This window comes from Brassica napus, chromosome C1 (assembly GCF_020379485.1).
Source record: "Brassica napus cultivar Da-Ae chromosome C1, Da-Ae, whole genome shotgun sequence".
In the NCBI taxonomy this organism is placed as follows: Eukaryota; Viridiplantae; Streptophyta; class Magnoliopsida; order Brassicales; family Brassicaceae; genus Brassica; species Brassica napus.
Window position 1 is genome coordinate 1,331,415 of NC_063444.1, and position 24,375 is coordinate 1,355,789.

Sequence of the window (24,375 nt, forward strand, 5' to 3'; positions counted from 1 at the left end):
AGGTTTTACTCTTAACGAGACTCCAACATAGGAATCTGGTTAAGCTTCTTAGCTTCTGTAATGAAGGAGATGGAGAGATTCTTGTTTATGAGCATGTCCATAATTCAAGTCTTGATCACTTTATATTCGGTAAGCCTTGGCACGACCAATTGTAATGTATTTTCATTACAAGACTTTTATCAGACTAGAGAAAAATAAATCTTTTTTTTTTCTTTGTGAATCTATAGATGAACACAAACGTTGGCTACTTACTTGGGATGTGAGGTGTAGAATCATAGAAGGAGTTGCAAGAGGGCTTCTTTATCTCCATGAAGATTCTCTTCTGGATCAAAGCTTGGAGAGTTTAAGACACTTGCAAAGCTTGCTTTATCTGACTCTGTTACTACAACATCAAAGGCCTCAAACCTGAATCCATCTGGTATTTCTCAGAACAAAGACTTAATATAAAATGTGGCCAAATGAAAATTTTTTGCATTAGAAATTGCTATCATTTGCCGATACATAATATGAAAAAAAGAGAAAGTTTTTATGTAAGGGGACTTTTTGACGGTCATATACTATCTTTTTGTGCATACTACTGAACTTGGAGAACAAGAAAATTGTGTTTTCTTCTAAGACTTTTTCTTGTGCTCAAAGATGAGATTCACGAGAACGTATTTCATAGTATTATGATATAATATGCATAAATATTTGAGTAAGTAATATTTCAATTATGCAAAAAATTTTAAGAACCATTGAATAAGAAACTCCCAATGGAACACAAAATCTATGGGTTTCTTAACTAAATTTCTTAACTAATTTTTATTATTAAATAAATCATTAAGAAACCCAAATGGGATATATGGATAATGATGCTCTTACGTATCAGCTCGTGCTATAAAGTATGTTTTATTTTATTTTTGCTATATAGAATGTTAAACTTTAAGTTGGAGGGCCAGGCATGGAATTTAATGCCGTCATGATAATGTTAGGTACAAAGAGTATGCAGACTAGATGGGTGACTTTAAGGAGAAGATATGGGATCATGAGATAGCGTCGGTAGCAGTTGGATCATCCACGCCCACGGGGCCATCTCATATATTCATGAAAATCCCAGGACGAGAAAAGCTTTAGGAAAACGTGACAAACTTTTATTCTTATTTTAGAATTAAAAAAAAAAATCCTTCTTGTGCTTTAATATTTTCAGTAATACACTTCACTTAAAATCTAAGTTCTCATGCACATGTCTATAAAATAATTGCCGAAAAAACTCGTACATGGATCTTGTACAATATAAGCATTGATATATTTACCTTGAAGGACCTTAGCAAGGAGGCAATCTGGTTTTTGATGCAATCTCCAACCCCGATGGCAATATTCTCACTGCTACTGGAGCTACTGCGATGTCGCACGGATGGAGAAGTATTTTGTTAGGCAGAGAGCTGTTGGTGAGAATTTGGGATGGGTTGTTGGCGACGGACAATCTATCAAGGTCTGGCAAGATCCTTGGCTGGAGACGAGACACCAGGAGAGACCTTTTGGTCCGCCTCGAGTGAAATATGTTGATTTGTTGGTAGCAGAACTCATGGTCACAGGCACCACGGAATGGGACCACAACAAAATCCAACTTTGTGTCCCGGATTATGAAGAGAGAATCATGTGCATAAAACCAAGTGCAACTGGGGCTCCGGATAAACTTGTCTGGTTAGGCACCAAGACAGGAGACTACACTGTTAAAATAAAAACCTTCTCATGGAAACTGCTTAAAGGAGCGCTCCCAGTGGGAGAAAAGCTGCTACAAAGGAATATTGCTGTTGATCCCCATTGCAAGAGATGCGGATGCTCCGAATCTATTAATCATCTACTTTTCCAATGTCGCTTTGCTCAAAGTGTCTGGAATCTAGCCCCTTTCGTAACGGAAGTGGACTACTGCAGTGGATTGTTAGATTTGGCAGCAAGCTGGACATCTCTTTGTACTTTGCGATGCCTACCTCCCGCTGGTATCACGTTCGGAGCTTTATCTCTGTGGGTCATATGGAGTTTATGGAAGGCCAGGAACATGTTTCTTTTTGAGGACTTCTCAGCATCTCCTGAGGAAACTCTGTCCTTAGCAATCAAAATGGCGAGAGAATGGAGCCTCAACAAATCAACAGACAAACCACCATCACCAACATGACTCAAGCCCCGCGTACGAGTACCTCCTGATGTGGTGACTGTGCAAACTGATGCAGCTTGGACACCTGGAAGGAACGCAGTGGGCCTAGGATGGGTCATCCTCTCTTCCCCGACGAATAGATCAGAGAGAAAGTATCAGGAGTTTGTTGCTTCACCTTTTATGGCGGAGGCTTTAGCACTCCGAGAGGCTGTCCGCACCTGCAATCTCAATGCCATGGAAGCCGTGTCCTTCGAATCTGATTCAGCGCAGCTGATCAAAGCCATCAACGACCGTAATCATCTCCCGGAGCTATATGGAATTGTTTCAGACTAACTATCTCTATCGTCTTTGTTTAAGTCTGTCTTTTTTCCTTGGATACCTCGTGAGAGGAATATCCTCGCTGATACTTTGGCTAAGGATGCCTTGTCTGTAGGTGAAACATTGGTGGTTGATGGGGCTTTTATGGCTCCCAACTAACCTTCCCTCTTATCAATTAAAGTATGTGTTTCAAAAAAAAAAAAGCATTGATATATACAATTCTTTGGTCCCCATATCATTAATTTACGATCATATTCATGATTCACATCCATCAGTCATTTTCTTTAATTTTAGAACATCAATATCTCTTTACAAACTACTCAAGTATCACTCTAGACGTAACTCTAAGCTAAGAGACAAAGGTATGTGAGTCGTGAGAGGAATAAAATAAAGAAAGAATTTCGATAGCTTTATAATGGTGAACTTGGTGGTTGCACTAAGATCCTCGATGTGCATGATCGTAAAATCAGCCGGCATTGTTCCCTACACCGTAGAAATCGAACCAGGAACCAATATTCATTTCTGGTTACCAAAGAAAACCGGCGATAAACCGGCCGTGTTACTCATACATGGTTTTGCCGGCGATGGAGTGATGAATTGGGCGTTACAGGTTCGTTCTTTATCAAAGAGATACTCTGTTTATATACCGGACTTGCTCTTTTTCGGTAAGTCGTACACCGATAAACCGGACCGGTCACCGGAGTTTCAAGCCGAGTGTTTGGTAAAGGCTATGCGTATCCTTGGCGTGAATCCGTTTGTCCCGGTCGGGTTTAGCTATGGTGGCGTTGTGGCGTTCAAGATTGCGGAGTTGCATGGGGACATGGTTAAGGCTTTAGTGGTGTCTGGTTCTCCTCCGGTTATGACCGACTCGAATGTGAACCGGTTTGGGTTTAGTTCAATCTCGGATGTCTTGTTACCCAAAACGGTTAAAGGACTTAAGTTTCTTCTCTCCGCCGCTATGCATAAACGCATCTGGCTCCCAAGTTGGCCACTAAAAGATTACCTTAAGGTGCATCCGTTGTTTTATTTTATTTATTTTCAGAAATTTCTTTTATAATCAGATATATTATTATATATCAATGTTTAATCATGGATTATAACGTTATAAACAACCACATTCACATATATGAAATTTTACAAAAACATATATAACCAGTGTGATTATGTATTTGCACAGACAATGTTTACTAATAGGAAAGAAAGGGCTGAACTCTTAGAAGCTCTAGTCATCAGCAATGACAAAACATTCCCAAGATTTCCTCAGGTAATTTAATATTTATTATATGCTTTAAGTTTTCTTTTAAGAAACAAACCCATATGACTATGACTAGTGGCAGCAAAAAATCTGCTCTATATAAGATAATTTACCAAAATCATATGAAAAAAAATACACAATTCTTAATATATATCGTTGCAGAAGATACATCTTTTATGGGGCGAAAATGATCAATTCTTCAGTCTTGAATTTGTGAAAGATCTGCGAGTGTGAGTTTCTCTACTAATCAATTTTTTATTTTCTTTCATAATTGTAAAGTTTTCTCAACTTATTTTACATAAAATTAGCTTTATTTATGTCCATTTCATATTTACATAATGCAGTAAATTGGGAGAAATGACAAGCATGGAAAGTATAAAGAATGGAGGTCACTTGGTGCAACTGGAGAGACCATTTGTCTACAATAAACTTCTCAACAAATTTCTTGCTTCTGTAGAAAATCTTTAAAACAAGAATCCAAATGGTTTCACCCAAATATTTTTATTATAAAAAATTGAATTTGTGATTTTTAAATTAGTAAACAACAAATATAACCAAAAAGAATGGCTCAAGAGAAGAGCAATGGCTGACAACTTTCAGAAGCAAGCCTAATCCTCTGGTGATGCTCTTCAACTTTATACTCAACAATCTCTTTAAAAAGCTGAGAATCCAACACGCAATCCTTCCTTCCGTACACTCCAGCTTGTACTCCAGCCACAAGCTTTGCGATCTCACGGCCAGAGAATCCTTCAGTCTTCCTCGCAGCCTCGGAGATCACTTTATCAGTCAAGTCATCTTCAACTCTAATATTCTGTGACAGCTTCTTAAACAAATGACTCCATTTAGGCTTTGTATCTCTGTTCTCTTCATTCTTCTTCAAGTAGTTGTTGAGATAGAGGTTGAGTAGCTTGAAACGTTCCTCTTCACCTGGAAGTGGGAACTCAATGACTTCATCTATCCTGTCTGTAACCGCACTGTCGAGATCTCCAGGTCTGTTGGTAGCCAAGACAAGAACAATGTCTCGGGATTGATCACCGGTTCTGAAGAGCAATGCGTTCAGAGCACTACGCTGAGCCTCACTCATGTAAACGCTGTTACGTCTGCATTACAAAAGGAATCATCATTGCAATCCTTTTTGTCATCTTAAACAAGACAAGAGGGAGAGGGATCTTACTCGCATAGAAAAGCATCAGCTTCATCAATGAAAAGAAGTAAACCTTTGTTAGACGTCTTAGCCCAATCAAATATCTGATGGATTTTAGTAACAGCTTGTGATCCCAAGGGAGCAACATCTCCTCCTGTCATCATAGCATAGTCCAGACCCTGCACCAATACAACAATGTCAAAAGAAGAAGGCATTTAAAACATAAGTGAGGCTTCCTTGGGGAATGGTTGCTTACCGATTTTCGAGCTATTTCTCTTGCCACCATAGTTTTACCAGTACCAGGAGGTCCATAAAACATCATGTTGCGGAACGGTGCTTGGTGTGACTTGGTGTTCGATGTAGCTCTAGCGAGATGCTCAATTCGCTTCTTTAAAGAAGGATGGAGAATTACATTGTCAAGCGGCTTTGATCCTTTGGCTGCAGATAAGGCTGCTCCCCCTGAGATTCTGTTCTTCAGCTGAGACATTGTGCCTGCCAATGGAAACCTACCCATTGAAGATTCTCTGATAAGTGATGGTTGGCCAAGCATCCTGTTAATGTATCCCCATGTAACTCTAGCTCCCTCACTGTTAAACACAAAAGAATCACCAAATAGATTCAGTTAAAAGATGATCAAAGAGTATAGCATCTAGGCCTGGGCAAATTAAAACGGAACCGAAGAACCGAACCCCGAACCGAATCAAAATACCTGAAACCGGAACCTAACCGAATTCCTCAGATACCCGAATGAGTCCTATATTTCTATATCCGAAATAACCGAAACAATCCAAAATATCCAAGATTTTATTCAAATCATCCTTAATTATTTGATATTTTAACTAAAATACCCGATATTTTACCCAAAATAACCAAAACCAAATGAGAACCAAATCTTTTCCGGGTATATTTACTATCTGAACCAAACCGAACCCAAAACTACCCGAACCAAAAATAGGTCAGATAGTAAATGGATCTTCTAGCCCGCCACCCAAAATACTCGAACCAATACCCGAAATGCCCAGGCCTAATAGCATCCACTAGAGTCAAACAAGACTGTTTCAGAAACAGTTAGGAGAAGCATACCGAGTAGTGTAAACACCAGCAGCCAACGCTGTAGCACCTCCAACAGCCACAATCAGCTTATTCCGATCAGTTAACAGAGTCCTGAACCCTCCTTCGATGTGACCAAACATGGTGTTGATTGCAGCAAGCCACTTCTCCCTCTCACCGTTTATCCTCTCCATAAGCAGCCTTCTGTTCTGATCCTCGGTAAGCTTGGCCTCGTGAGCCCTCCCTTCAGCTTCAGCCATGGCTTTGACTCGAATGGTCTCCCGCTCGAGCTCAGCTCTCTCTTTCTCGGTCTGGCGTTGCTGAGCTTGGATCTGCTCTTCTGTTGAGATCCTCGATCTCTCTTTCCTCATGGAAGACTCCTCTTGCATCCTCACCAGCTCGACGTTGTGATGTCTCTGCGCTTCGTGATCTGTCTGCTGTCTCTTTCTGGCTAACTCATCCTCGTACCGAAGAGTCTGAGCTTTGGTTAGCGCTTCTGTCTGCAAAAGACTCCTCTGTGCCTCTGCTAATCTCTGCTGTCTCTCCTGCACATTTTTCAAACAAATCATATTATTAAATATCTAAAGGCTTATGATCATTTGTAACACTCACAATATCACTGTGTGCTCGAATAGCATCGTTACGAGACTTGTCAGCTGCTGACTCAGCTAATCGAGTCTTCTCTTGCTTCCTCATGAGATCAAACACCTGATCAAGAAACAAAAAAAAACTCTAATTCCGTAAATTACGAAAAGACCCTTCTTTGCTAACTTACCTGTTTGGAGTGAGGAGAGCTGTTGATCTCTCTAAGAGCCTTCGCAGCTCTCTCCAGAGCCTCGGGATCAAAGCCCGAGCCTTTGGGCTCATCGCGCTCTGGTTTGGACTCCGACGAGGATTGATTCGCCGGAGAATCTGACGGAGGAGAAGAGAAGAAAGTAAACCATCTAGACATTGGTTATCAACAAACGCCAAGGAAGAGATTTGAGAAGAACCCTTTTCTCAGATTGAGAAACAGAGCTAAAGGCTAAAACTTTGACGGTCGATTTCTGGGTTCGCCGACGACGATAAACCCCACGGTGGTGGCTAAAGCTCTTAGGGTTTAAGCGGAAGAGAGTTTTTATAAAAAAATGAATTTTTCTTTTCCGAGTGTACACGTTTCTCTTTTTTCCTTGGAGAATAATCTTAAAACGTGGGCCTTAATTAAATATGGGCCGTGAATTGGGCTACAGCCTAAACCCAGTTACATCTTCACGACCATGTGAATTTTTTTTAAAATCCATCTTTCGATTCAAATCATCGTGTAACTAATGTTTGGATTCATTCTCATCGATTGTGTGGTTTATGTCTTAGTAGAAGATATCGAACAAAGGGAAAATTCCTCTATTCAGATGTGTAAATGTGAACCGTGTACATGTATACTTTCTTCTACTCTCTAAGCTAATCTGACCAGGCTAATGACATGTGACTAACAACATGAATACTTTGATGTGTCTAATTATCATATTAATGTAATTTTGGATGATATACGTCAAACGTCTCAAAGAGTCTGAGTATTATGTATGTTTGAATCCGAGTAATGATGTAGAGATAACACTAATATAAGCCATACTATATATCATGCATGAACTGCTATCAAATATCTAATAACCCGGTCAGTCATCACTCGGAGGATTTTATGGACCGGCCTGAACTAACAACAAAAACGTAACGTAGTGATGAAAAAGTTGCATATGTCAACGGGCGGAATTATACTTCTGTCGAACCAGTTGGATGATTATTTGCTTCAAAAACCACTGATTTAAATTAGGATTTATTTGAAATTTGTGACTAAATTTTGTTCTCCACTCGGCCACGAAAAAAAATATTCGTACGATTCATTTTGTTTACTCATGTATAAAAATAAACGTAAGCTATAATTGCTCTATAATGATTTAAAATACAAGAAATATTCCACAATCCACATTCATATAATTAAAACTACCAAATACTGAATTTAGTTGAATATTCTCGATGGTATACTTAAAAACACACACCATCTTAGTGGACATAGAGATTATTCGAACGTACGTACTTGCGAAGTTATAAGTTTAACAATGCTAATTATTATCCACTATCTTATATATTTTAAGAAAAAGTCTAATCCACTTAATTGTACTATATATAATTTATTCCCAACCAATAAATTTTATGAATCCTTGTCCATTTGCAAGTTATGTATCTTATTTGTTGTAATGTGAATATGAATGTTGAAACAATGGCTCGGTGTTTGAGACGTCAAGTTCATGTGATGAAACATTTTTTTTTGTCTAGCTAGGTCATGGTAATAAACTACGAAATGATCTTAATTGTTTTAAACGGTTCAATTCCAACCACAACCACACCATTTTGTTCTAGATCAACACTCCAATTGTTAAATTTATAGTGATCTAGTTTTTCATTATGTTTTGTATGGGTCGCAGTTCTGTGCCGGGAATATATACAAAACAAGCGGTGTGAAAGTAAGATGTTGCATTGCCTATTTCATCAGTTGCTACTTTGAACTCTACATCAGTATTTGATGGCCAGGTACTAGCCTCTACACCTTCATCCTTTGTTGAAATCCTCCCAACAACTACCAACAGACACTCCTTCTAGCAATTCAGCCTTGTCTGAAAATACTCCGCTTAATACAAACCATGCAGCTACTCTGGGAGATTTTTCAGTCACTGGGAGTGTTTTATTAACACCCCGCCCAAAGTTTCAAATGATATTCCACCATCTACTTCTGGAGGTTTGTCTTTTACTCCTTTCACAGGTGATTGTACAGGTTATTTTAATGAATATGAAATGGCTCAAAGATCACGACATGGAAGAGAGTTGAAACCATCTCAGAAGGTCCAAGATATGCAATGGCACACGGTAAGAGGTTGCAAAAGCCGGGGCTGCCGAGGCAGAGGTCGTCACGGAGACCAAAACTAAAGTTATTTAGTGAGCTAATCCCTCTCTCAATTTCTTCAAATGCTCAGAATGTTTTGCTTTAATTCTCTAGCTCCATATGATTTTGTCAATCATCTTTCTTTCTCAAGCTTTATTTTGATCTCTATGATGTCAAAACTCATAGCCTTGTAACTTTATTTTCATCATTGCAATTTAAATATGAAAACTTTTTTTCAAAAAAAAAAGTAAGATGTTGCAGAATATTATCCCTCTTTTTCAGAGAAAATATAGTACGTGTACCTTTATATTCTCTTGAACTAATTTGAATTTAGATTATAGTGAAATGAATAATTCCAATTCTTCGTAATGGTTCATATGGGTCGCAATTTTGCGACGTATGTAGAATATACAAGGCATGTGCTCTAAAATATTACAGAAAAGGCGATATATACCTCATTTTCCTTTGAGAAAAGTATACATATTACTTACATTTTTGTTTTGGTACAAACGAATAATACCCAAAAGTGACAAAAGGTGCATTAGCTCAATTGTGGACCTCTCATCTTGACTTTTACTTTTGGTGTAAAACTTATAGTAGTATTAAACCTTAACATTTTTGTTACTTAATTTTCCTTTTCACTCTTTTTAGTAGTCGCTTATGTCAAGTGTCAACGCTATGTTGTTCCTGCGTTCCTATATTTATTTATTTTACACAGCCAACATTAATACATTACACACTCAAAGGGCCATGGAAACATGGTTCTCTTTTGGATAACCCTCTATTGTGATGTAAAGCTAAATTTGGTTTTCGTCTCACTCTCGAACAAGCAACTTTCCTTGTAAAATGTATTTTTGGTTGAATTAATTTAACATTTTTCGAAATAAAAAATATTGCACATTTTTGTGACAATTATATTATGATAGTGTAAGATTTAACCTCTTTTATATAAGTAGATATTCAAATTACATGCCACTGCAAAAACTTTTTCGGGTGCATAAGGACGCGTGTATCCCATGAGAACCAAACGAAAACCATCCACCATAGATTAATTAATCCGTCTAAGAAAGTAGTTTCTCTAATTTTTTATTTAATGATCACCATCAACTATGCTCTCTTGATATCCATGGAAATTATCATCAAGCTGGGCGCCAAAACGGCGAGGTGAGTGCAAAAGTGAATGCAAATTATGTTCTGAATCGTTCGATCTTGTTAGTTAGTTTGATTATGTATGATTTGTATGATATTAAATAGAGTTCCAACGAACGAGTTGGTTCATGTGAAACTCACGTTGATTCATTAATATTAGCATGAAAGCAGAAAATTCTTACATAGTCGTATATATATAACACAATAGACGTAAATACATTAGATATATCTTTGTTTAGATGCTCTCTGTTTGTTTCTGGTTTTCGAATCATGTTGGTTTCAGAGGAACCTGCAATAAATATATAAAATCCAGATGAAATTAGAAGTTAAAGACTAAAAAGAGGTAGATATTAAAATTAGGCAAGGATATTGATAACCATGTTACATAACTTAGGCAATGGAGATTTTTGCAACGCTTAAGACAAGAGACATGGGACATGTTATCACGTATCATCAGTTGTGACTTTGATTTTTTTTATTTATTCTTAGGCAAAAAAGTTTTCAAGGAATGTATTCTTATGAATATAATAGTAACAAGCATGGAGATAATGTACTAACGATCATTTCAAGAACTAGACAAAACGAGCTTTTGTATTTCTCTGTTACTAGATTCGCTTGTTGTCCACACTTTCAGAAGTTGGGACAGTTCATAGAAATGGGAAACAAACAAACAGTGGCGTTTACTATTATAGATCGTTAAGATATATTTTCTTTTCATTTTATTGTATGATTGGTTTGAATAAGCAGATCCAGGTAGGCAGTGAAATAAGATAGAAACATAACAAAATATATATTGCATGTCTACACTTTAAGATAATAATGTCATGCATATTAATAGTTGTGAGCGGCACCTTTTTGAGTAGCGTAAATGCTTTCAGTTTCCATTTGAACGGTAAGTAGGATGCGGATAACGCCCTGACTCAATGTCATTGACATCCCTTACGAGGAGCTCGTAGTGTCTCCTTACTTCTTCAGCTGATTTCCCACCAACTGCTCTAGCAATGTTATGCCATCGGTCAGGAGTGTCCTGCTCATATATAGCCAAAGCCCTTTCAAATAGTTTGTTCTCCTTACGCGTCCAAGAAGTGTTAGAATTCATGGAGTTGGAAGCCATTTAGTAAAGGATCGAAAAGAGTGTTTTGAAAATGGAAATCTGGTTTCTTTGGAGGGAGTAAAAGAAGAAAGATGTATGTATGAGTTGATTTGGTTAGTTGAGAGAGTGAGAAGCTCCTTATATATAGGAAGAAAAAAGCATGTTGTGGGGTTAATCCAGTTGGACGAATATATACTTTGAAGAGTGACTATTTTTTTTAGCAACTATTTTTTTTAGCAACCACATAAAGTCTTAGAGAAGGTACACAATTGTGAAACAATCCAATGAAATCTGAGATGTGAAACAATCCAATGAAATCTGAGATTCCTTGCCCATGCAATAGGACAAAATATAAGAGGCTTCCTTCCTCCTTTGTTTACAGTAAAGAAAAAATATAAGAGGCTACAAGCCGTACAGTAGAGACTAATGCAGTAACCATGCTTAATACCTCTTTAAGGCTTTTGATGTGATCTAACACTATTAGATTGTAGCATCCGATGCTTATTATAAACACATGAGATTGTTAGATTATGTTTGATGCTTTCTTGTGATTTCCATCCATTTTGATTGATTTTTTTGTTTGTATGATTGATAGGTTCTCTACGCGTTCATTGGTGTAGCTGTATAGTGATATGTCTTTTCAATATAGTCATAAAAGAAACACCATCTCACTTCTTTCACGGATTCGTCTCATGGCTCTTATAACAAATTTGGTAATGTAATCATGTGAGTTATACTATTACATATTGGCTCGTGGGGAGCATCTGTTGAGAAGGATATAAACCCGTGCAGGCCTCAGTAAATGAGTAGTAAAAATCAAACCCCTTATACATACATACATACATACATACATACATACATATATGTCTTAAATAGCTTTTAGCTTTAAATTAGATTCCTCCAATAGAAGACATATATCAGAGTGCAATATAATACTAATTAAAAAGTGTTTTGGCTTAATAATGAGAGATTTGTCGTCTAAAACATCTTCTTCTTCGACCCTGACCACAATAACATTCTTTGAAAACCATAAGAATTAGGTTCGGCTACATTGATATCGTCATCGTACCAGATATATATTTTTATTCTAAGAATATTTGCTTTGCCCTTCTTTACTAAATAACGGGATAAAAAAGATTGGTTAATTTTTAAACCTAAGTAAACTTGAGCAACTGCTTTTCTTGCAGACCACTTTTGTAAGAATTTCATGAGTTTGAGCATTTTTATTTTATTTATAGAATTTAGATACAAAACTCTATAGCATGGATGCTGAATGTAGAACGAAATAGCTTTTTCCTTTTTCCATATATAAAAAATATTTTATTTTTCAAAAAAAAAAAATTCTAAACCATAGTAAATTGGTTTTAAGAAAGTGTTTACATGTTGAACAAAAAAAAGAGAAAGTGTTTAAAATAATTCTGTAAAAAAGTAAGTTAGAATATAACATTCACCAAAACACATCAACACAATGTACTTTTAGTTTCTTCATCAAAAGATTTCAACATTTTATTGTCTTATATTTTAATATATAGACGAAATATTACTAACGGAAGTCATGCTTTAACCACGAGAATGGTTGATGAGAACCTTTACGAAGATACTCAGGTGTTCTTGTTTATATATTTAACATTTGGGTAAGTAGTACAAGTGGACAAATTCCAAATCTTGAGAAGATCTCATCGATGAATATTAGAGACGACATATGCGCCTTAAAGCATCTTCTGCTCCTTTGTTTTGGACATTGTTTAACTTCTCTTATTCCTCTCCACTCACTATGTTTTTAATTGTATGTATCCATATTATTATAATTGTTTGTCATCTATTTTTTTCTTAAATCTATTATTTTCATAAGCTATAGTAACAAAATATTAAGATATGGACTGTATTCTTCTCCAACTTTTTCATATAAAATATCTTCCTTGTAGTATTCTTTCTAAGGTTTGTAATAAAACATTCTTTTTGGATGATACTCATCCTCCTTTCAACTTCACTTGCCCACTCAACAACTTGTCCTCTTGGAATATTATTTTGGGCTCTTTCATTTTGATCCGTACCGTCATTTTTACGCTTCATTGCTTGAGGTAAGCAAGCACTCATATTAGTTACTCTTCCATTATGAACGCCAACTAACAATTTCTGCTTTAATTTTTCAAAAGAAAATGCTTGAATTCAGGTCTTTTCTATGCATTGTTTGGTCTGGTCTTTGATTGTGTAGGCAACTTTGTGCTAAAAATCTGTCGAGAGTATGACTCCTCTGATATGATCGGTCATGTTATGGCAGATCAAGTCTTATATGAGCGGGCTTTGAATGACCATGATTTTGTGTAGACTTAAGAACTTAACTGTGGTTGATTGCTCAGTCTGCACATGTTTTAGCTCACCATACATTTTCTACTATTAAAATAGTATATATATATATATATATATAAATACCAATGTTTTTAAAAATGATAGAAAAAACGATCTAAGTTAGTTCTACTTCTTTATTTTTTATAAATCCTATTTTTTATAAATCCTATAGGCTGATCTGGTCGGCCTCGGGAGGAACGTACTTATAGTTTAGTATTCTTCAAAACGTTACTAATATGCCAAAAATCAACACCAAATGATTTAATTTGATATCTTGATGATATACGAGTATCATCATATTATATCATGTGCACTAACTTTGGTCTTCTTTAATAGTTACGTGAAGGGCGGATTTGATTTCTGAAACCTAACTCAAGAACGTACTTGATGTAAATTAATATTGTCATTGTCTCGATCTCAACACAGCAAGCAACAAGCAACAAGCGCACCTTCAACAAGCAACGAGCGCTCCATCACTGCAAGGCGCAACAAGCGCACCTTCAACAACCTCATGGCGCTTTGGATCAGGTGACTCAATCTCATCAACCGTCTATCAACTACTCCATTTCTTGTTTTTATTCAATTATTGCTAAGAAAAGTATGTAAAAATCTTTCTCTTATAAAAGACAAACTGCTCATTTAGTTAATGATATTTACAGTTCAGCGAAGAAAAAATATTGTTGTTGTCTCAGTCTAATTAAGTGTAGAGGCTGCTGACAAATTCTCTTACTTCTTTATTTGATTGGATTATGATCATTTTTTTTTAAACGCATAATTAGATTATGATCTTACCAGCTGATCCCTTTACGAAATGGGCTACATTTGACGTTCGAAGATGCTTCATTGTAAAACCTCTATCTAACATTTCTTTGCTGAGAATCTGAGATGACTTTTGTATTGTTACTCCATCTCGGGTTAAATATAGAGAAATCTCATGGTGGCGTTATAATATATGGAGGCACAAAATTAAGTGCAAACAGAATTTCTATTAGTTTAGTATACCACATATGATCCCGAATCCAAATATTTTGATGTCATCATATTATCTTAAACATCAAAACCTTAACTTTGGTCTCTAAAGATAAAAACGTAATTATAAAATCATTCTATTTGCCAGCATGTAGCTGTCCGGAGAAGACTAGTCTGGTTGCAATATTGCTAGTAAAACTAAAAGCCGTCAATATTATAATACATTAAAAATCAAGATACATGCAAAACGAAATTTCAAGTTGTTTTGTAGCGGAAACCTTACGGTTTTTGAGATTAACATTTGGTGAAATAAAGTTTTTGAGATCACAGTTTGAAAAGTAGGACAGTATGACTGCATTATTCGTTAAAACAAAAATCTTATTCAGTTGGATTAGCCGATTATTATACTTGTCGAATAGTCTTATTACTTTTCTTACATATATAATTCAAATACGTGTGGGATGAGATGACATAAGTGTTACAAGAGAGAAACATGAGATCGTCTAAGGGTTCGAAAGTAAACTAACATAATCTCGAAGAAAAATCTCATCCCATATATAGCATGAGGTCAGTACCAAGCATGGCTTCAAGCCACTTCCGAAGATGGGCTAAAGTAAAAAATTCGATGAATTTTGTAAAAATTTCCAACGTCATTGCATTTAGGAAAATTTATAAGATCATCCAACTTTCATTTAAAATCTAATACTATTATGATAAGGAAGCACCGTAGCCTAGTGGTTAAGGTTTAAAGGCTTCTACACCAATGTTTGAGGTTTGAACCCCAGACTATGCAATTTCTTGCAGATTACAGGAAATCCAGGTTTCAAGTCCCGGAGAGAGCGATTTATTAATGCATCAGCGTTATAAAAAAAAACGAAGGCTAAAAGTTAATGGAAGTGATAATGGAAATGGAAGTAACGTCTCCTAAAAAAGGAAAATAGAAACGAAGGCTAAAATTAAAACGATAGTAGTGTATCTAAAAATGGACTGAGCTAGCTAACCCGAGTGATGACATAATAGCTAAGCTTATGTTCATATTGATGATGCTGCAAGAAGTAAACTTGACTCGAAATCTAAGAAGTGTTACTTTATCGGTTATGGTAACCCGGAGTTTGGTTACCGGTTTTGGGATGATGAAAATCGAAAGATCATCCGCAGCAAGAATGTTGTGTTCAACGAAGAAGTGTTGTACAAGGATAAGCTAAGAGAAGGCTCGGAGAGGAAAGAGCCTGGAGCTGTTGACTTAGAAGATATCCTGACACCGGAGTTGGCACATGATACCGCAACAGTAGAAGAAGAAATCTCTCAAGACGAAAGGGGTGAAGCTAAAGAAAGTGATGATTCTGAAGTGGTCCCATATACACAAGTCACGAAGTTACGACGGTCAAGCAGAATCATCAGAAAACCAGTAAGATTTTCTCCATCGCTCAACTATATTCTGCTCACAGACAGAGACGAGCCTAAATGTTATGAGGAAGCTATGCAAGTTGATGAGTCGATCAAGTGGGAGCTTGCAATGAACGACGAGATAGACTCGTTGTTATCCAATCACATGTGGGAGTTAGCAGATTTGCCTAAGGAGAAAAAGGCATTGCATAACAAATGGGTTTATCGGATAAAAGAAGAACCTGATGGGAGTAAGCGCTATAAAGCGAGGCTTGTTGTGAAGGGATTCCAACAAAAAGAAGGTGTTGACTACACTGAAATCTTCTCTCTTGTAGTCAAGATGATGACCATCAGAACGGTTCTTGGGCTGGTAGCACAAGAAGATCTGCATCTTCAACAGATGGATGTGAAGATGACATTTCTTCACGGTGATTTGGATGAGGAAATTTATATGAAGCAACCCGAAGGCTTTGAGATCAAAGGAAAGGAAAGCCTTGTTTGCAAGCTGAAAAGGAGTTTGTACGGCTTAAAACAAGCTCCAAGACAGTGGTATAAATGGTTCGACAGCTTTATTAAAGGTGTCGGTTTCTTGAGGTGTGAAGCTGACTACTGTTGTTACTTCAAGAGGCTTGAAGAGTCCTACTTGATATTGCTCCTATATGTCGATGACATGCTGATAGTAGGAGCAGACTTGCACGAGATCAATAGCTTGAAGACGAAACTCTCAGAAGAGTTTGCGATGAAAGACCTTGGTGAAGCAAGACAAATTCTAGGGATGAGATCAGTAGAAGCAAGGAAGGTCTTAAGCTATCACAAGAGGAGTATGTGAAGAAAGTCCTCAAGAGGTTTAACATGGATGACGCGAAGCCGGTCAGTACTCCCCTGGCAAGTCATTTTCGGTTATCTAGAGAACAGTCTCCAAAGACGAAAGACGAGATGGAATATATGGATAAAATTCCATATGCTTCTGCTATTGGCAGCTTGATGTACGCGATGATATGTACAAGGCCAGACATTGCACATGCAGTGGGAGTTGTTAGCATATTTATGAGCAATCCAGGAAAGGAACATTGGGAAACCGTTAAGTAAATTTTCATATATCTAAAAGGAAATCCAAGCTTATCGCTATGTTTCACGAAGTCTAAGACGAGATTGCAGGGATATGTTGATGCTGACAATGGAGGTGACATTGACATCACGAAGAGCACAACCGGGTATGTATACACCTTTGGCGGTACTGCAATTTGTTGGATGTCAAAGTTGCAGAATATTGTATCTCTATCAAGCTATGAAGCTGAGTATGTTGCAGTAATAGAGGCAACAAAAGAGATGATGTGGCTACAGTCTTTTCTAGAAGAGCTAGGCCATGACCAAGGGAAAAGTGTGTTATACTGTGATAGTAAAAGTGCCATCGATTTGGCAAAGAATCCGGTTTACCATGCTCGGACGAAGCACATACATCGTCGATATCATTTCATCAGATCAGCGTTGGAAGATGAAATGTTGGTGCTTGAGAAGATCCCAGGAAGCAAGAATCTGGCAAACATGTTGACGAAGGTCGTGCCGTACGATAAGCTGAGGTTGTGTGCAACCTCAGTTGGTTTGTTGGAGTCACAAGCTGGGAAGACCTGCTACATTGATCAAGGTGTGAAGACAGATTGAAATCAGTCTTCAAGTGGGAGATTGTTAGTCAAAGAACATGTGAAAAATGATGGTTGGTGAAATGTGGACATGGTGAAAACAAAATAAAAAAAGAATGACTTGGCAATTTTGTCAACAACTACTTCTCACCAACCTCTCAAGCCATTCCTATAAATGCATGATGTATCTTGTTGTTGCTCTTCATCCCAAAACAAAGTGAGAGAGAACAAGAGAAGAGAAGAAGAGAGAGTGCAAGAGAGAAAAAAAATATTTCTTGTGAGAAAATTTTTCCCTATAAAAAATTAAGTGTAATTTCTTGAGTGTATTTGGGGTCGGGTGTGAGTTGAGAGCTTGTAAAAATTTCTCGGGTTGATAATAAAAGATCTGTAGCAGGTTCGGAGACGTAGGCAACATTGGCCGAACTCCGTTAACAATTTTGTATGTTTTTTTTCCGCTCCCATAAATTCTGGTTTACCGCAAAATTTGACCGCGTATTTCCTAACACCAAACATAGTAACATTTGTCTATTACCCGAAGCCAGTAATAAACATGGAAGCAGTCTGTTACGTTTTGCCACCTCATTGGGTTCAACATATTTCTCAAAAGTCAAAACTCACTTTTTACAAAAAAAATCATTGTTTGACATGTGCAGCTACTCCAAAGATATATGTCAGTCTGGATCTATCGTAATTGCACCCGTAAAAGTACTGAATGTATGTTCCTATGCAAATCAAATGACAAGTGTATATGAGCTCTAACGGTAAAATTAGGGAGTTCAAAATGACAAAGGTTGATCACCGACTTCGTCTTAGTCTGTTTATATTTTGTGTCACGTACTCTTCGAGCTTGTGAGTATATTTTGTCTTAGTCTATCACAAACCTCGATTTCTTGTCTTAGAATAAAAGGAAGCTTGTGAGTACTGAAAACTCTATCATGAACCTCAGATTTCTTGTCTTAGCATGTGTATATCTTGTCTCACGTACTCTTTGAGAACGAACACCCCTCGTCTCAACCGGACCTCGTGGTCTGGTGGTAAAGGAACTTCGGCTGAGGTGTCCGCCATCACGACTTCGAGCCCCGGCCACAGCGGATTTAACATCCCTTCCGCTGGGGCGCTGGACCCCCTACGGGAGGATAGTTGGGAATGTGGCTGCCCAGATACCAGAATTATCAAAAAAAAAAAAAAAAAAAAAACACCCCTCGTCTCTATGATTAAATTTAGATGATGAAGGTGAAGGTGATGACGTTGAAAAGTAACTCAAGGTGATAACCTCAAAAAGAAACTCATGTAAAAAATCTAATCCAAAAAGTGGAGTTTTTAAGGAATGTATTGTTTGCATTAAATTTACAGTTTTTGTGAAAAACGTTTTCTGCATGACACAATAACATCTTCTTATGAAGCCACATCGTTAAGGAAAGTCTTAAAAGTCCTTCTCCTTTAATATATAGGGAATGTTTTCTAAAACAAATTTTTTCTATCAATCTCCTTTTTACTTATTTTTTGTTTTTTACTTAGGGCTTAGGTTCTCCTCCACCACCATATTCCTTTCCATCTACTAGACTATCGCCTGTTCCTGATCCCTCAGGTGATGATTCAATGAGGAGGATTCAGAGCCGGAGACAGAGTATTTTTCCCTTCTCCAGGGCTGTCTCCTGCGCCAGAAGAGCGAAAACCAGACGACATCAAAGCAAGCGAGGAAGGTGATGAGTTTGAGAAAGAAGAAGATAGCTGCGGGATGAGTGGATTGAAGAAAGCTGGGATCGCCATTGGAGCAATACTTGGAGTAGGAGCGATTGTAATGGGAGCTATTGTTTACAAGAAACGTAGAGATAACTTAACCAGAGCTCGTTACACTTACTTCCAGGGAGAGTTTCTTTAAGCTGCTTTCTTGTTTCTTTTTTTTTTGGATTAAGAAAAATATATAATCATTTTTACATTGTTGTTTTTGGTGGTGCTACATGATGAATCTTTCATCTCTTAGTAGAGCTTATATAATTATATATTAACGGAGCATTACCATGTTCCACTCCTCAGCAGGGATTGTGAAAATAACGAAGAAGATAAGTCATCTAAGAATGATCCACTGCTGAGTATATCTTCCTACACATCATCAATGGAAAAAAGGCGACAAAAGTGATGGAGGAGTTCTTGGAGATATGTCATGTTATGAGTGCGACTCAACTTCGCATACTGATGTTTAAAATTAAAACAAATCCATTAATTCTCTATGGTCTTATTAACGAAAGGACAACTATAAATAAAACAAATCCATTATCTATGGTACGTACTATTAATGAAAGGACATATATAAATAAAACCAACCCATTCTCTATAGTCTTATTAGTGAAATGACAGCTATAAATAAAACAAACTTAATATTAAACTGTAAAAACGATGCTGCAGAAGTTGAGTCTCTTGGCATGTCTTGTGTAACACCACAATCGGTGGGTTTAAACGAAACCTGTAGTGAAGAACGATCGTAACCAACCAAGAAGTTGTTCTGTGCTCTGTTGCCAAAGATAGCTTTTTCAGCAATTGGTGTTACCGGACCACAAATAATTATCAGACAAATGGCTTGTCCATTAAATGCCATATACGTATTGTTTTTATCCAAAACAAGATCTGCACCCCCACTGAAATGCATTGTGATCACTGGAAAGACATCCATGGAGTTCGTTTTGTAGCAAAGCATGTCGTCGTTGTCTAATTTTTCTGCAGTCACAACCTTCTCCACCGACTCCCTCACTAGACTGAGGTCAACAATATGAAGAATATTTAATGTATTTAAAAAAACCTGGATGCAGCAATGAAAACATAAATCTAACATGTTACAATACATATAGTAGTGGAGGCCTATGGGACAAAAAATAAATCCACTTGGTTTCAGATTTGGTACAACCTAAAATCATCATTAGCCCTGTTCGTTTTTCAACGCTGCGACAAGCGGCAGCGGCTCTAAATTATCTCAACGGTTAGGGCGAGCACATCACAGTCAAGACAAAGTCGGAGTTGCTTATTCAACGCCGCGACAAATAAAACCGGTAAAGTGAACGCTGAGAAAATCAGCGATTGCCGCAACTCCGATTTCCTGCCTCTGATTATCAAGCTTGGGACTAGCTGCGTCTTTAAAACTATGAATTTTCTTCTTTCGTAAAGTAATTGTTGACCGCTGCGGCTACTGGCGGTGTCTTTAAAACAAACAGAGCTATTCTATTAGCTAGCGGGCAAGTAGGTTAAAGTGCTTCCAGAGTCTATTAATATCTATTAATATGTTACCGTCTACGGCGTGAAACGGGGTCCCCAATGTTTCAACGCGAGCCTCCCCAACGCTGACCGCGTCTAGGTTTAGGTAATAGTAACCTCGTTTCTCCTTCTTCATAAACATAGGTGTTGATACAGTCCCATCTCCCGACACAATAGCATTACTTCCAAAGCTAATCTTACTAGTTCCCTCATGCGAAAAGCAGTAAGAAAAGGCACCGAGCATGTTTTTGCCCATCTGAGAGATGAGAGATAAAGATTCCCAACCTAGACCAACAATGCCCGAAGCGGTTGATCTGACCAGCCCTGAGCTGTTGTGCGAACATCCAATGACGGTTTCAGGCATTACATAGGAGTGGCCAGAAGTGGATTGGATGGTGACGGTCTCGGTTGCTAAGCGTCCTTTGGAGTAGCTTAGGTCTCCGTAGACCAAATCGTAATCACAAGATTGAGTGGTATTGCACTCTTTGTAGGTGGAGGACTTGGAAGGGTCGAATATTGGATTGCGTTGTTTGTAGCAGTGAAGACAAGGCAAACATTGTGTCCATATGATATGGCTTCCTGTGTCTATGGCTGCGTCGATCTCGACAGGAGGAGTACCGATTTTGAGTTTCATAAGATACAAGTAGCTAGGTATCAAAGACAACGTCGGCATAAGGAGATGATTGGAGTTGATCATAAGTATTAGAACGTCGAGAAGAAGATGAATTGGTGCGACGGTGGATTAGGTCCATGGTGAAGCCGCTGGGAGGTGATGAGGCTGTGGTGGTAATAAAGAGAAAAGCTGTAATGATTTGAAGAGATAGTACCATGCTCATCGTTCTGGTTGCGAGAGACATGGTGATCGAATAATACTTTTAGGTTTTGAGACACGATGCAACTTCTTGATCATCATGCACATATTTATACAGTTTGGACTTTATTCGTAATTGTTAATTCTCTTGATTTGTCATTTTCCCAATACTGTTATTTCCGTTTTTGGTTTTCTGGTCTTCCATTTTGACGTTTCACTAATGGAAATTATATCACTTCATTTTACGTAATTGTTCATGAACCCTAAGACCATGATTAACCCGGAGTTCTTAGATTGGGGTTCCTAGCGGAAGTTAAGAAACTGTTTCTTAACTTTTAACTAAAAAAACTAAGAATTGATTCTTAAAGTTCTTATTTAAGAACCGGTTCTTAGCTTTTTTAGTTAAAAATTAAGAAACAGTTTCTTAACTGCCGCTAAAAACCTCGTTTTAAGAATCTCGGGTTAATCATGTTCTAATTGAAAACTATGTACGTTTAGGCTACTAAAAAAATGTAAGTTTATTAATAGAAATATGCCTTTTGTAATATCGCGACTAGAGAGTTGGCGAATTTGCGAAAAGTAAAATTTGAACTTGAGAAGTTTACCAAAACGAAGGCTACAAAAAAATAAGCCCATTAGTCTATCTCTTCTGTTCTTTTACTGACAGCCGTGTCTACCTCTTCCTTCGCTGTGCTTATTGTTTGTATACTTTTTTTTTAAGAGCAAATTGTATACTAGTGTTTTTTTTAACGATTATTTATTATGATATCACAATTATGAAAAAAATTACATAGAAAATTCGACAACCGACAATAATATATGTCTTTTGAGGATCTACGCCTAACTGCATCATCTGAGCCATCCTACGAAGATTTACGTCTGGCCGGATTTACTTGCACCATGTTGAAGATATCTTGTAAGCTTTTCTTTCGTAGTCTGCATAATTATTTAATAAATTATTTTTTCGGGCATTAAAACTTGGACCTCCTATAATAGACAATCTGCAATAAATTGCATAGCCTGAGATTCGAATTCTAAACCTAAATGTAGAAGCCTAAACTTTAACCACTAGAATACGGCGATTCCATATTGTATACTGGTTTACGTTGTAATTTTTTTCTTTTAAGCCGCGTTATATTTTTCCTAATGCATGGTAACAGACTAACAGTCATTACGATTTACATATAATAATAAAAATGCCTAAATCTGTTCTAGAAAAGACGCTTGCGCGTTAAAATGTACTTTCATAGCTTCATCTAACCTTATCTATAGACAATTGACCAAAAAAACAAAAATCTAACCTATAAAGCTAGGCGACCAACTCTTACCGTGTGCCATACCTAAACCAAAACCTACAAAATAATCGAACTTAATTACCCTACGAGCGAAAAAAAATCTCAAAAATTAAGTTTATACAATATCTAAAGCGATTGGAAATTAATTAAACCATCTTTTGTTAAGAGGCTGAGAGTAGTAGTTGTCGCTTGTCAATGAGTAAGTGGAGCCGATCATATTATACGCTTTGGGATAACATATATAGTCATATAGACTATAGTTATACCAAATAGTTGACTAGACCTAAAATTTCCCCAACTAGCTTAACCTACTACTGTTTTATTCGTCGAAATTATAAACTGGATCTTTGATTCTTTGCTACAAAAATATATTAACAAACTGGATAACCCTTCTCTACCATATTAATTATATTGTGATTCGTAAAATCTAGATAATATATATTTTCTTAAAAACTAATTCAAACTTTAGGTTAGAGACTTAGCCTAAGCTCTCAAGCATGTTACATCAGAAAACGAATTCTTCTTCTTGATTTGGCCAATAAGAAGCATGTAATGCATTCACACCGAGACATTGATGTTGTGTCTATATTACGACAAACCTTATCAAATTTAAACAAATAAACACCCATCATTTTTGGAAAACTTTTAAAAGAAAGACACCATCATTTTAAGCTCATGATATCTACTACCAACTACTGACAATATTTTACACTATGGGCAAATCATCTATCATCAACCCTAGTACTATTATATTTTTTTTTTGTCAACCCTAGTACTATTATATAAACTTAACTCTATATATAAACCCAAGATAACAGTCTTTGAAATTTCAGTACTTGAATAATTTTTCTACATTATTATTATAATTTATTCAGCTTTAGGTTATTAACTTCCTATACTAGTATAAGGAGATTGTCATAAATTAACATGAGCTATTATTCATCACCTACAACTTCATTTAGAAAAAAATACCTCAAATTACACTTTGGCATTTAGCAGGTGGAGGAAGAATAAAAGGTAGACCAGTCAACGGAATGCGACGAACAAAGTCACAATAATTTGCGTTTGCGAAGGTTGTGGCCATAAGAAAGTATTCTATCTCACTAATCGAATGTGATGTGATTATCCACACTCTTCTATGTTTTCAATATTTTAATCTCTTCGTAAGGCGTAACTGATCACACTAATTTTTCTTTTTTTTAAAGAACACACTAAATTTTCATAAATTTCGATGATTTCAAACTTTGTAAGTGGAATTTTGGTCGCAAATTAAAAGTACACCAAAAAATATTTCGTATTTTTTTCTTTGAAAGCAAAATATTAAAGCGACATTATTAGTACGTCTTGTTTGTAATGATATTTTACAGCATGTATAGTTTATTGACTGGTGATTAAAAATATCTAAATGGTGTAGCTTTACTAATTTATGGGTGATTTTCAAACATCTTTTGGTGATAGTGTAGATCTTTTTTTTTTGCGTGGAGCCACCCGGGGTCCCAATACTGTAGTGATAATATGTTTTGTTTTTTTCCATTTTGACAAGATTGTATGAGCAAACAAATACAAAAATGTATGATGCGATCCAATAAACCAAAAAAAAAAAAAGTGAAACGATCCAACTT

General features: G+C 36.8%; 4 protein-coding genes, 1 long non-coding RNA gene and 1 pseudogene across 5 annotated transcripts; 2 read left to right on the top strand and 4 right to left on the bottom strand.

The window, feature by feature from the left end:
• Nucleotides 1-100: 100 nt before the first annotated feature.
• LOC125580529 lies at nt 101-2,612 on the bottom strand. The gene is made up of 2 exons (XR_007318224.1): nt 1,293-2,612; nt 101-405 (listed from the first exon to the last, which is right to left on the bottom strand). It is a non-coding gene; the product is annotated as an uncharacterized LOC125580529 (long non-coding RNA).
• A 115-nt stretch (nt 2,613-2,727) lies between these two features.
• On the top strand, nt 2,728-4,235 carry LOC106449972 (monoacylglycerol lipase ABHD6). Its single transcript, XM_013891662.3, has 4 exons — nt 2,728-3,461; nt 3,630-3,716; nt 3,870-3,937; nt 4,052-4,235. The coding sequence occupies exons 1-4, from the start codon at nt 2,868-2,870 to the stop codon at nt 4,173-4,175; spliced, it is 873 nt and encodes a 290-aa protein (XP_013747116.1). The 5' UTR covers nt 2,728-2,867; the 3' UTR covers nt 4,176-4,235.
• LOC106449863 (ATPase family AAA domain-containing protein 3C) lies at nt 4,133-7,042 on the bottom strand. Its single transcript, XM_013891565.3, has 6 exons — nt 6,677-7,042; nt 6,514-6,609; nt 5,935-6,446; nt 5,108-5,438; nt 4,882-5,030; nt 4,133-4,807 (listed from the first exon to the last, which is right to left on the bottom strand). Exons 1-6 carry the CDS (start codon nt 6,851-6,853, stop codon nt 4,276-4,278), a joined length of 1,797 nt encoding a protein of 598 aa, XP_013747019.1. The 5' UTR covers nt 6,854-7,042; the 3' UTR covers nt 4,133-4,275.
• A 3,047-nt stretch (nt 7,043-10,089) lies between these two features.
• On the bottom strand, nt 10,090-11,191 carry LOC106370064 (protein RADIALIS-like 3). Its single transcript, XM_013810138.3, has 2 exons — nt 10,816-11,191; nt 10,090-10,253 (listed from the first exon to the last, which is right to left on the bottom strand). Exon 1 carries the CDS (start codon nt 11,076-11,078, stop codon nt 10,839-10,841), a length of 240 nt encoding a protein of 79 aa, XP_013665592.1. The 5' UTR covers nt 11,079-11,191; the 3' UTR covers nt 10,090-10,253; nt 10,816-10,838.
• A 7,437-nt stretch (nt 11,192-18,628) lies between these two features.
• On the top strand, nt 18,629-19,283 carry LOC125580859. Its single transcript, XM_048746107.1, has 3 exons — nt 18,629-18,640; nt 18,920-18,989; nt 19,048-19,283. Exons 1-3 carry the CDS (start codon nt 18,629-18,631, stop codon nt 19,281-19,283), a joined length of 318 nt encoding a protein of 105 aa, XP_048602064.1.
• Nucleotides 19,284-19,733: 450 nt separating this feature from the next.
• On the bottom strand, nt 19,734-21,726 carry LOC106354020 (annotated as a pseudogene).
• Nucleotides 21,727-24,375: the final 2,649 nt, after the last annotated feature.